At 40.7% G+C, this 13,975-nt stretch overlaps 1 protein-coding gene across 7 annotated transcripts in view; it reads right to left on the minus strand.

The window, feature by feature from the left end:
• Positions 1-13,975, minus strand: part of gabbr1a (gamma-aminobutyric acid (GABA) B receptor, 1a) — a 130,626-nt gene that overhangs the window by 3,910 nt on the left and 112,741 nt on the right. For 5 of the 7 annotated variants that reach the window (XM_026183904.2, XM_026183908.2, XM_026183906.2 and 2 more), the window contains 5 exons: positions 13,713-13,823; positions 9,553-9,646; positions 5,896-6,023; positions 3,611-3,739; positions 2,705-2,848 (listed from right to left, as the gene is read on the minus strand). In XM_026183904.2, the coding sequence (XP_026039689.1) occupies positions 2,705-2,848; positions 3,611-3,739; positions 5,896-6,023; positions 9,553-9,646; positions 13,713-13,823 (606 nt within the window). Of the gene's footprint in view, positions 1-2,704; positions 2,849-3,610; positions 3,740-5,895; positions 6,024-9,552; positions 9,647-13,712; positions 13,824-13,975 lie in introns of those variants that run through there. The other 2 variants (XM_026183912.2, XM_026183914.2) reach the window with 2 other exon arrangements.

Genomic DNA, 13,975 nt, shown 5'->3' on the forward strand with positions numbered 1-13,975 from the left:
TGGATCTGACAAGGAGTCACCTTCACACAACAAAGTCAGAGAGAGACATTCATTTTTTCCCTCCTGTGTGGATGGGACGTAACTGCACTCTGCCTCTATAGGTTAATAAGTACATTTTAAAAATAATAATTAAACTGATTAAAAATAAATCACAGTGAAAAAGCAACTCTGATATCTGATTAACTGCTTCAGAAATGTTCCTAGTGAAATACATTTGTGGGTTTCAGCTCCTCAGCTTGTGTGATTTATGTGAGTGAAATATCTTTGGGACCGTTTGGGTGACAAAACAAGACATCAGAAGATGTTATTACAGGTTCAGGGCTATTATGACTCTGAAGTAAACAAAACCAGGATGTGTGGATGAATATGCATGTTGATTAGCTCACCCAGCAAGTGTCCCTGGACGGCGATCCCCGAAGAACATAGCAAATTAGCCTTCTGATCATTCCAGGATTTAAAATTAGACTTTTTATGCTGTTTATATCACTGCTCATATTTTTTTATTATTAGTGCTGTTAGTAAAATGTCACACTCAGGCACTTTTTTTAAACAATTGTTGCTGCTTTAACGTAGAAATTTCCCCTTACAGGTTAAAAAAGCACATTTAACCTTAAACACAAGTGTTTTATATAATTCATAGAAACCTGCAGGGAACTTGTGCTACTTCCTGTAAAATATTCTCTGAAACTTCCCTAAATATCTACAAGGAGATGGCAAAACGCCACATAACACAACCCAGTGAGCCACCGCAGATCTAATAATGTTAAATATAGAAAGCTGGAATACACGGTCACTACAGTAATCAGCAGAGGTCCGGCAGCCTCGCCTCTGTCAGTGCGCCCCAGGCTGTGGCTGTGGCTACAATGTAGCTGCCATCACCAGTGTGTGAATGGGTGGATGACTGGTTGTGTAAAGTGCTTTGGGGTCCTTAGGGACTGGTAAAGCGCTATACAAATACAGACCATAATGAAATGAATTGTTACTTATAAAGAAAGATGAGCCAGAAATAACATGAAAACCAAACGGTTATTTCGCTGTTATTAACAGTGATGACAGCAAAAAAACACAATAACTGAAACTCCCGTCTCCATTGGCAGGACTTTCCCAGCATATACAGGAATGTTTGATTATCCCAAAAAAGGTTGAGGGAAACAGCAGGAAAATCACCACAGCAACAATAACATTATTATAATGTTTAACTAGTTGTTTCTTCTTTTTCATTCACATCTTTGTTTCTGAAATTGTCAAAACTACCAGGAAAATGCTCCGATTCCTGAAAAGGTATTTCACATAAGCTAACACATCCTCACTGGGACAGTAAATGGTTCACTCTGTGCAGCATGATCACATTTAGAGAACGACCAAAGACCAGCTGTGCAAGAAAAAGTAAAAACATATCTTTAAATTAAGCAACAACAATAATAATTTTGTCACCATAATTAAAGTTTTCGAAACTGAAATAAAAATAACAATAAAGAATTAAATCAAACATGAATTTAATAAGTGAAGAGATGCAGGTTTTTGATTACTTTTAAAACATAAAGCGACAGACAACCTTTCACTAAAAGTTACATAATACTGTTATTACTGTAGTTTTAAGGTTTCAGGTGACTTTATTTGTTCCCATTAGGGTTTAAAATCACAGCCATTAAAAAAACGAAAGAAACTTCAGTCTTTGCTGGATGTCCTCACTCGCTCTGTGGCAGCTGTGGTTTCTAATAATTGAGTTTTAGACTGAAAGATCAGATGAGCCACAGTCTGTGTCTCTGGGAACGCAACACTCACCTCCTCAGTCAATGCAGACGGAGCTTCAGAGTTTTCCCCCTTTAACTTGAACCATTATCAAAACTCTGCTTTTTTTGGCCTCTGACACTGTTTTTCTTTATTTTTCAGTTTCTCTGGCTGAAAATCCTCAGATTGTTTTGCTTTAGCCGACAGGCTTCTCCAAGAAAACAGCTTCACTCTTTGCTGTTCAACCCCGAGGTAAATGTGCTTCCATACAAAGAGAATGGCGGCAGGACAAAGAGCGTTTTAATGATGGACAGAGCTTCCAGGTCTGAAAAGTGAACCCAACAAAAAGTGCCAAGTTTTCCAATTAGAGAGAGCGTCTAGCCTTTAAGGGTCTTAGGCACTAGTTTTATACTCAATAACATGCTAAGTTACCTTAGTCATTAATATAATTAAAAACAAAGATTATCCGAGGTAAGCTCATTGGCTAATGAGCTGTCAGCCAATGAGTGTGCAGACTGCGATGGTGAAAATGCTTCATAGCAGGATTTGAAACGGCACCATCACAGTGTTTATATCCATCATTTCTATTGTCTATGATTAGTGAGCGAACATGCGTTTATTGATTTATAATGATTCCGACACACTAACGCACAAATACACTTAAAAGGAATTTTCCACATGCATCTAATTACCGTGCAGGTTAAGAGCATTTCTATGCACATATTAGGCAATGAGGTCATCACGTTTGCACTGCATGGGAACATCTTGCAGCATATCTATGTTCACACAGGCAGCACTCTCAGTGCTCAGCATGCCACACAAACATACATAATAAATGAATTACATAAGATATCTGTACAATGATTTTTTACGAGTGTGTAGTATATCTATCGCCTTCACGGGTGAACTCCAGGTTAAACTGGAATCTGTATTTAATAATAATGATATGTGCATCTGTTTAATGCGTCCTCACCTCCTGGATGATCTTTTGCAGCTCCCTGTTCTCCCTCTCCAGCTGCCTGGACTTTTCCTCGTCGTTGTTGTTGGTGGACGAGCCGGTCTTCAGGGTGTCCTGCTGCTCCGACTGCCACTCGCCGCGGGTGATGAGACGCCGCATCTGGACCGTTGCAGAGACAGGAATTCAATAAAGAAGAAAATCAGGACTGAGACCAGCTACCCTGCGCCCAATGAATAATGCATCTATTCAGAGCCCGTAATAAAACATCTTTAATATTTGCAGCCCTCTCAGCCAAATCACTCACATTTCTCTAAAGGCTTAAAAATATTATTCATCACTGAAGACTTTTATTTTACTTTAGTGACAAGTTCAGCACTCGCTGCTGCGCCGTCTCTGCACAGCAGTGAGCTCCCACAAATATCCTGATAATCAAAGGGTGGAGACGATATTGTGATTTCCTGTTAATGAAATTTGAATTTCTGTAAGCAGCACTCTTCCTTCTGTCTGCAGCATGTGCACCGCGCGGCTCTTCTTCTGTTCATAACAACCCAAAAAACCCACGGCACTGCCAGACGTGTAAAACGTCTCACAAGATTTTTTTTCCTACTCCAAATGTTTACGGCAGCTACAAATGTAAAAGCTCCCAGCAAGAAATTTCGCAGATTATTACCTTAATGTTGAAACGGTAAGACAGATATGATTTGAGCCGGTCCAATGTTGCGCTACACTCAAACGTCAAAGCGTGTTTATGCAGTTGGGAAACAAAAAAGCTGTCAGAGTGAATAATGTGATCGCGACTGTCGTGCGCTACAAGCTGCAGCTCATTCCTAAAGATGCTGAATTTGAAACGTTTGACCTTCAGTTTCACTTCACTATGAATGTCAGCGGATCTTAAAAGGTGTCAATCATGAGCAGGAGCACCTTGGGTACAAAGAGCACCACCAGTGTGATGTAGGCAGAGAAGACGATAGCTAGAGAAGCAAAGGCAAAGGAGGCGTCCTGCTGTGAAGACAGGATCATAGTCACCGGAGCTGTGATCAGGCACAACACCTGCAGGAAGACAGAGAGAGAGAAAGAAGTAAGAACAAAGGGGAGAGTGAGATTAAATGTAAAAAGAAAGAAGGGAGGTAGGGTTGGAGGACAGGAGGTGGAGAATAAAGCAGAGTTGGAGAGCGACAGGATGAGAGGGGAGGAAAATCACATCCGTAAAAGCATCAGGCATCTGTTTATCATTCCGGGGAGGGCTCCCATGTGAAAACAGCATTAAAAAGTCATGACTGAAGTGGCAACAGCGTGCTGACAATCTCCACATTGTCATCTCATCAGGGCCTGGAGCTCACAACTTAGCAAAGAGGAAGGAGGTCCCCTCGCAGACGCCATTAACTATTGACATCGTCATAAAACTGAAATGTGAATATTATAAGATAAAATAGCAACATTAGACGTGACTCACATTGTGGAGCCATGGGACGAAATGGTCACGCAAAGCTGCATTTAATGACATCATAAACAACCATAAATGATGGATGGATGATAAATCGTCTCCTCGATAAATGAGGCGAGATCTGTCCATTTATTAATTATATATCCACAGAGTATAAGATGATAAATGTGCAGCTGCTCATTAGGGAGCTTTCTTATTCATATATTAATGGGGATTCGGGCCAGTGCAGGAAAATGTCAGTTAAAAACAGCAACCTAAAAAAAACGTTTGCCTTCTCTTGATCAAAACAGGGAAACAAAACCTCTGCTGGCAGTTAAAGCAACAGAAACAACTTTTATTTTTTCTCCTGCAGACATTTTACATCAATTCCAAAGTTAGTCTGTGTCAAGAGTGTCAGGAAATGGCAGCAAGAATTTGTCTAAAGTGGCTACGGTGAACATAATGGCTGCTATTCCAGTGTGAAGTGCATCCTAGGTGCCTGCGTTTAAGATGATTCACTTGCTATTAACAGCCGCTGAAAAATGTTTATGACTGACGGCTGCTTTTACTGCCATTCTTTAGTGCCCAAATGGGTGCATTTTTAAACCTATTGCTGCCATGGGACGGGATAACTCCATACTGTGCATGTGGTCTCAGAGATACACTTTGCATTACCCGCACTGTGCAACACGCAGTACATGCCCAGCACTAAAGCTGAACTGCAGCACTCTGATAAGGTTGGCTTGCATCTGAGTGCTGCGCAGTAACAGTCTGCTTTGTATTCTTTTGATTTCATTTAACATTTACTTCACCGTGAAATGTCTTTGAGTTTGCACTTTGCAAACAAGACTTGAAATAAGAGTATCATAGCAGCGCAGGTACGATGAGGCAGCACCTGGAGCTGGCAGCAGAATGATTTGGATAGAAATGCAATAGGGGCTCTGAATTTAAGAGAAAAACATACATATATACACATATATATAAATCCCAGATCAAGATGAATATTAACTTCCTTGTTGAATCTAAATTGACTCTAAAATTTGAATTAAAGATTTACTCCCAACTGTAGGTGTACACAAAGCATTGTAGTCATGTATGGGCAACTAATACAAGCCTAATATGGACCAATCGTGCTCATTTTCAGTGCTGTATTCTTATTCCAGGACCATTCATAATAATCCTTATTTATCTTATGTCATCCCTCGGTTCTTCCTCTGTCTGGAACAAGCCCGTCTACCTCCCCTGCCTCCCTGTAAGTCAGCGGCCCCTTCTCACTTGTTTTTTTGCAGAAGCTAGCATAATATAATTGTGATCTTGTGTATGCTGTCACTGCTTTGAATAATATTAGCTTTCACGCCACAGTACAAGCACATCCTGCATGCTAAAGAGTGATGCCTGCAGTTTACTTAAGGGATGTACGTATCGCTGATCACAAGTTATGCCGAGTTCCTTTAAATTACCTGTGACATTAACTTTTATAAACGACCAGAACCTGTAACGTATTGCCTCTCGAGAGCTGGCCAAGCTACCTGGCTGAACGAGCAGGAAAGTAACTTCTGGAAGGCAAAAAAAAATCTCAGCTCCAAAGTAATCATGGACCACTGGCATTGATTAACTCCCCGCTGATATACTGCGGGCATTTTGTGCTACGGAGTAATAAAAACCATACTTATTGCCACTTTGTTATTCCACATCCTACAAAAGCAAGACAGCTGTAAAAATTTAAACCGCCGCACCCAGAAATGGGCTTAGGCATGATGGAGCTGTTTCTTTACGGACTCACAGCAACGTTGTAAATAGCCATCCCCACGGCCCGATGGTCATTGATTTTTTCTGTGGAGACAGACTTGGTCTCATATGCCAGAAAAATGCCCAGCAGCAGCAGCAGACCCTTGTAGCCGTAAACCACACCTAAAGGAAAAGAGAGGAAGAGAGAGAACGGTGAGGCGATGGAGGTGAGTACAGATGAGCAGCCGCGTTATGCAACGCAGGCAGTTGTTTAAAGTGCAAATATTTATATAATATATAAAATATTAATATTAAATATGATGCTGATTTCCATTTTTATGTTAAGACTCAGCAGTTTTTCCTGAATCACACACACCCAAAAATTATTTATATTCATACTGCCTGCTATGCAGCTCTTCAGCTGAAGAGCTGTAACAAGCAGTTTTAGCTCCTCCCTAAAAGCCCAATTGCTACTCATTGGCTAGCTTCTGGAAGCCAGCAGAGGAGCAGCAGTTAGAGATAAAAAAAAAAGTATTATCATTACAGGGAACATAATGCAGGCTTTAGGTGTTAATCAGGGTGTGATGGTGTTGCTATACAGCTTAAAATACTAGCCATCACCAAATGACTCTTTAGTGTCTCCCTGCACTCTGGGATATGTGCATGTGCATTAAATAAATGCAACACTATGAGGGACAGTTAGGGCCAACAGTAGGACTCCTGGGATGTCATGGGGGCTATAAGTTTGGTCATTAGCTTCTGAGAGTCAATCTTCTTTTCGGTTCGAGTGTAAGATTCTCCTGGTGAACATAATCTCACGCGTGTTCGTTCGGTCACGCACTCAATAAATAAACGACTACATGACTGAAGAAACCTAAACAGATGAACACATTCATATTATGAACAAAATCACAGACTATCTGCAAACATGTGAAACATGACAGCTCGGGACCATATTGGTTGGGTCTGATTATTGGGGTGTCATAACCCCCCTAACCCCCCTGGGAATTGCGCCCCTGCTTGGGACACGTCCCTTCTCCATAAATGAAATACTTTGGAACAATAGCAGGCTACCTGAAAGTGTCACGCACACGCTGTCAGGACAGTCTGATGCTGAATTATAGTTATAGCCCTGTAAAGTGTCACATATACACTGTGTTCCCTCTAAATTCTGAGATATTGGAAGCAAAACTCCTCATTTCCAAAAGACCAATTTCACATCAAAATGCCCTGAAATTGTGTAAGCGACACAGCGAGATAGTCTGTTATCAAGTGAAACTGGTGGAAAAATGGAAGTTTCTCTGTGTCATTTGCTGCTTTTCAGACTCAGATGGTGTTTGGAAATGGATTCTTTATTATTAGGCAATTCTTAAGTTTGCAGTTTGCAGCTGCTGTTCTTCTTGTTTATTTTCATTTTGTGTTGTTTACCTGTTTGTCTTTTATTTATTCATTTATTGAAAGTCTGAAATGAATCACTTTTTACAGGCCGTTACCATAAACCAACAAGTTTTGTCCCTTTGCCAGTGCTGTAGGCACAAACGTAAAGAATAACCTTTACCCGGTAGTAACTACGGAGAAAATAATGAAAGCTATTAAAATATGAACCAAATGAAAACTAATGAATAAAATGTTTAAAACAAAATCATTTGGAGTTTTCATGATTAATGCAATACAAATTTGTCCACCTAACATTAACACACGTGTGTAAAGGTAAAACATCCTCAAACCTTAGTCGTGTTTTTTTAGGCCAAGAAAACTGTCAGTAAAGAGTTTTGGCTTTTGAAGCCACAAAGACTATTTTGTATATATTTCTCAAAGTGGATGCTAAGGAGATGCTGAAATGTGACAGGTAGAGAAAAAAAGAGCACATGCCGTGGAACGTCTCCAGGATGCTGAGGTGGGAGGAGAAACTGGGGGGTTGTTGATGGGCTTCATTCAGATCAGCAGCAACATAAGAGACAGAAGGCCTTGAGGCTGTTGTAATTTTTGTCCTTGGATTGCTATTATGTCATTAAATTTTAATATTGTTTCAGGCGAGAGAGTAGCCACTTAAATCCTGAATATTTGGCCAGTTTATCCAAATAATGTCTGAAATCTGGTCCGTCTATTTTGGAGACAAAGATCCACCCGCCGGATAAGATCGATCAGTGTCCATCACAGTCCCTGAGCTTGGCACACCCTTTAGGTCTTTACTGCTGACGTGATAAGTTGTAGTTGTGGATTTGGTTTCCCTGAATGTTTTTGCTTTTGCTTGTATGCCATTAGATACCACTGCAGGATACCGTCATAGTGACATGACTGCTTCCATTAATTTTAAAGTCAGCTCTCCATGAATTGTATATGTTACAGCAAATTTACTAGTAACAGGAAGCATCACATATCCTGTAAAAACAGCCGCGTAATGCCTCTGGAGGCAAATCTGCGACCCTGATATCTCAGATTTAGCTTTTGCAAGCAAGGTTGTGTTGCATTGTGGGAGCTACAAGAGCCGTTTTTGACCTTTTCTACCAGAGTAAGATCTTTCTTTTTTAGCTATGCAAGCTAGCTTGAGGTACAAGGGTAGCCTCTTCTTGGTCAATCACATTTTGAATGACTGAATAATTCTACTCCGATTTGGATGAATTTAATGGAATTTGGTATAATCATGAAGGCTGGGCGAATAAACTCAATGTCTTTGGTTTTCCTGCCTCCTGGTCTCTAGACCTGTGTGACTGAGACCTAAAATCATGAAACAAAAAAGTCCCAGACAAGCCTTAAACTTCATACTGCTGTATGAAAGTCATGGATTTTCTTATGAGGACTTTAAACGATTAGTTGGGCTTTCTCACCTGGTAAAATTGTATCATGACATGTGTACGGTTTATGGTGGAAAGTGACACTAGTGTGTGTTAAAATGTGACAACAGTGTGAGAGTGAGACAGCTTTAGACTCTCTGGGGATGTCAACATATGAAGAGACTTGCAGAAGTCAATCAATCACCAGCTACACATCGATAAAGGCCTTTAGTCCCCCGGTCTTATTTTAGTTTGTGTCTCAAATACATTTTATGTATATTTAATGCAAAATAACTGAGATATTTATGGATGTTTTACAAATTTTGGGCTCATGCTGACTTAACACCAAGTGCTGGTGATAAATTCAATGTGGCCTTTGAGGAGTAAAAACACTGCACAGATGTAAAGTCAAAAATGTTGATACAATAGATACTGAAGAGAAAAATATGCTGGATACAAAGAAATCCAGTCAGAGTCGGAGAGAAAAGAGAATCGGTGACAGAGTAAAATTCAACACTTATTCAGACTGTCCATTGTTTCTTTACACCGCCTGATATTAAAGCACCATCTTTTCTTCCCAGAGAAGGGAAATGCTATGGGGCAATGGCCCAGTTTGTGACCCACATTATTTGAATTTCAGCACCATTATACTTTCATAAGAGCTGCCACACTAAGAAAGATAGCAGCAAGACAGACAGAGAGAGGGACTGCGTGGGCCGACAAAAAGCAAAGAGGGAGTAAAGCAGGAGAGAAAAGAGGACTCAAATGTAAGGGGCGGCGGGGGCTGAGGGATACGAGGGCTGTGATATGAGACCCGTTAAATTCTGAGTGAGCGGCAGTGACGTGTGTGCGCATATGTCCGCGTGTCACAAAGATACTCAAAACCAGAGGAGGGTGAAGCAGAATAGGGAGACAGATTGTTAAGAGAGGACAGATACCGAGCCACGTGTTCATCTTCTTTGAGCTGCAGTGCTCCAGCAGGGGCTGAATCAGGACATCCAAATCTTCTTTAGGAGCCTCCTTAGTGAACTTCTACTCACACGGCAGACAATGGAAAAGGAAAAAGGGATGGAAGGATGAGAGTGAGAAAGGGAAAGGGAGCGAGAAGACAGAGAGGGGGAGATAATAAGAAACTATGAAACAGTAGCATGGGCAAAATTGCACAGTAAGTATAAGCCTCAGCGACCGATCCCCTCGGGTAAATAGGGCCTTCCCGACAGGCAGATATAGATCACTGAATTAAAAGGATATCAGACATCCAATAAATATGAAATATGAGCATTTTAAAAGTCCATCAAATGTAAGATTTGACTGTAATTACATCCACTGTGGTGCAGGTTTGTAAATCGCTTGCTCCCGACTGAGGACGAAAGTGCTTAATGAGTATGTTTGCGTGCATTTGAGTATCCTGGTGTTCTCATCTTAATCTGATTTGGACTGTATTCAGGACATAAAATTTAAATGGAAGACTGTCCGAAGACACAATAATAACATCTGTGTCTCGATTCCTGAACACTGACATTCATTTTCTACTAAATGAGGCTAAAGAGATAAAGTCAGTTTGCTTTTGCTGTGTGGGTCACCACCCTGTCTCAGCACAAACACCATTCCTAATCTGCAAGACACGGACTGCATATGAAAGATGAATTTAGAGATCATGATCGCTGATTTGTGAACTCTGCATTTTAATGCCTCACAGTTGGTGCTTTCCCCTTTGCCATGTTTATCAGAGCAGCCAGGAGGACCATGCTGGATGCCATTAAAATAAAAAAAATATTCAAATGGCACCAACACTAAAAACATGTCTGTGACTCTATTATTAGCTGAGTTGAAGACACCGGCTAGTAGCATCTCCTATCACTCAAAATGTCCATCATATGTCCGCATGTCTTAGTAATATTTAATAATAAGAATCTACTGGGCTCATTTTGCGTGCTGCTTGGAGCTAGTCTCAAGCGACACTTTGAGGGACTGCTTTCCCATTTTTGGCATCACTGTCTTGGCTTTGCTTTTTGGCTACAGAAGCTGCTGCTTGGTGCAACACCCACAAACAATGGCAATAAGAACAAAAGGCAAAATGTGGAGAGAAGGATGCTGCCACCTTGCACTAATGACTTAATTTGCAACCAGAGTTTGCACAGCTGTAACCGTGGGTGGAGACAAGGTATCAAGGACAATGTATTATTATGCATGTAGGTGCAGAAGACAAACAGCTTGAAGCTAATAACATTTGTCTAGAAAACAGTTAGCATGAAGCTAGTTCTTTGACAACGAAGGACATTCCAGAAGCCGGTTGGGCTACTGTGCTGACTTTTGGGCATTTCCAATGCAAAATGATGGTAACTATTTCAGTTATATTTTGGCTTTACTTTTGTACTTTGGGATGAGAGCTGGTGAGCTGTCCATTTGTATATGCACTCTATGGCAACACTACAAAAACCCACTGTAACTCGTGTCAAAGGTTCCCTGTGGTGAGGACACAAATGAGGACTAACATGAGAGTTTAGGGCTTTGCGCAGGTTTTAAACAGAACGTTCTGTCTCTGTTTGTCTGGATGCGAGCTATTCCTGCTGCTCCGGCTCGTCTTGGTCACTTCCGTTTTTTCCTACACAGACAAAATCATCTCTTACTCAGTTTCAACATCCCTGCTCTCATCCACTCCAATCTCCTCCCTTCATCTGTGGCTCTGCTCTGTGATGTTTCATCTCATTGGAGTCTAACCAAAATAACTTTAATTTGCATGCTCACGTTTCCGCAATAAATTTTGGTCTTCTCTTCCAAATGATCTTTTCCTCTTGAAATGCAGATCATTTCGCGGAGTAGAAAGTGTGAGGTGGTAAAAAGAAGCAGAGGAGAGCACTTGCAATTTTCCCATCATTGCAGTGGTTTCAAATCAGAATTTTCATGTTAGCAGTGATTTACCTGTGTGCGTTTTCGTTTTATGAAAGGGGTGACTCACAGTGACAAACACACACTGCAGTTTCTCTGTTTTACAGCGTATTTTGCCCCAGTGTTTTTACTCGCCGCAGCTCTCAAAGCATTGTTTTCAGCTGCAGCAGGCAGCCGTTTTTAGCAAGAAAGCTGCAAAAGCCCACTGTGCACAGTTAGTAACTAGCTAGTGAATATAGTAGCTCATTTAGCAGCCAAAGAGCCAGATATTTCTCTCAGAGGTTAGCAGAGAATAAAAAGAGACCTAAAAGAAATTCAATTGGTTACCAGAAAGCTTGTTATACCACTATTCAGTTTGGAAATAAAGTAAAACTTGAATATAGATTTTTTTTAAAATTGCCAGTTATTGGACTTTAATTTTAATAGATTTCAAATCAAAGCAAACAGCCAAACTGTCGTTCAACTAATATCTCTTCAAGCTGGTGTGGATAAGCAAGTATCACATCATCCATTATCAATGTGTTCTGAGCTCAAAGTGAGTTCAGCAATCTTTCATTTTTCCCCACTGTGACACATCAAAATGGCTCATTATGATATCAAAAAACACAAAACATAGAAGCATTAACTGAATTTGGAAACTAAGGGGATAAAAAGCAGCGAAGGAATATGTAGCCATCTCTTTATGCTGCAGGTTTTCCAGCGTTCCCTCTCTATGTTGAACTTTAACTTTGGTCAGCTACATATTTTAAGGAATATCCCTCAGTTTTTAGCTGCTAACTTCAACACAGACTGACTGACTGCTGTGTAGTGCTCAGCAGGTAACACAGGGCACCTTAATGGGAGGTTTTTCTTCTCTGAAAATTATTGTCTGTGTTATTATTGAACAGAATTAAAAAGAAGTTTAAAAGGTAGATTGAAACGGTTAAAAAAGTAAAGATGGGTATTCGGTTACCCCGCAGTCTTACAAATGACCAGCAGGGGGAGCCTCCCGTGGTTTCGATAAGAAGTCAGCGTGTTCAGAAATTTGTGGAAAAACGACCTTTCTGCCATGTTGGTTACATTTACGTTTGTTTATACATTAATAAAAACTTTCCTGCTGAGCTTATGGTCAAGTTTTGTTTCATAAAAAATTGTAAATTCATTAAGAGTCAAATAAATACAAACTTTGCTTTAGAGAAGCTGCTTTGTGAGAGTGCAGTGTTTCTATGTCAGAGTCATAACGCTCGTGTCAAAGATTCAAAATAACTACTGTATGATGTTACAGGCACCACATCTATTTCTCTGTATACTCTGTAGTGAAAAAATACTCCATATCCCTTCACTACAGGGAAAAAATGATTTTTTTTCCTAAACTGTAAGAGCTGAAAATGAGCAAGCCTGAAGATTCAAACAGACAGAACCATTTTTTAAAATATACTAATGGTGTGTTTAAAGTACTATTACAATTTAATGGAAGCCGTTGGTATGAAGAAACAAAGCATGATGGGTGACCCAATCACAAGCGCACAGTTATGATTCTTACAACACTTGAACAGCGGCTTAGCATCAATCGCACCGGCCCGCGTGGCCATTTTCTAAAGTTATTGTTCATAATGTGAACGTAGTACAAGACCACAGCAACGGCAGCAATACTTTACTTTGTAGTAAGTGTATGCAAAACAGCAAAACGGCATGCTGCTCATCATTTAGAGTATGAAGAATAAAATGGGTACAAGTTTTTAGTCCTTCTTGAATAAAGGTGGTTAAAACATACGATCCTACAGAGAGGCAGGGATAAACTTGCTCACAATAGAGATGCCACAGGGTAACCTGTGCTTTTAACAGACATCAAGCACAGATCAACATATAACGGCTACATTTGGCTGCTCCCTTATTCAGCAGGTAGCTGAGCCGGTTTGATTTGACAGGTTTTTACACCGGATGCCCTCCCTGGTGTAACTCCCAAAGGATTTGCGTCTCCTCCCGGGATAAATATATAAAAGTCCTAAATATCAGTGTTCCAGTGCTACTGCTCATCTGCGCTTAAACATGATATTTATCCCTGGTTCAAACTGTGCTCTTTGAGTCAAGATGAATCCAAATGAAAGAACAATTCTTCAGTTGCGACCGAGCGTCTCATTACTGCGTTTCTGACTGATGGCTGTGGCTGCACAGTCTGTGCAAACGGGCGGTGACACACAAATGATCTCATCTGTCTCTAGTACTCTACCTCCTTAGTAATGTGCAGAGGATCCACAATCTGCCAGATCATGAGTGACAGGAAGTCGATAGCCAGCAGCACCCCGACCGTTGCGTAGAGTTTCCACGGCTCCAAGTGTTGCTGTGTGAGTCGGAGACAGAGACACACAAACAGAAACACAAGAGTCATCACTATCCAAGGGCATCACGAGCTGGTCCGCAAACAAAGACAAACTACCAGGACAAATAATGCGACAGGCGTCCTTGTGATTTCTGGATGACTGGGCACGAATT

Source organism: Astatotilapia calliptera, chromosome 11, assembly GCF_964374335.1.
Source record: "Astatotilapia calliptera chromosome 11, fAstCal68.1, whole genome shotgun sequence".
Taxonomy (NCBI): Eukaryota; Metazoa; Chordata; class Actinopteri; order Cichliformes; family Cichlidae; genus Astatotilapia; species Astatotilapia calliptera.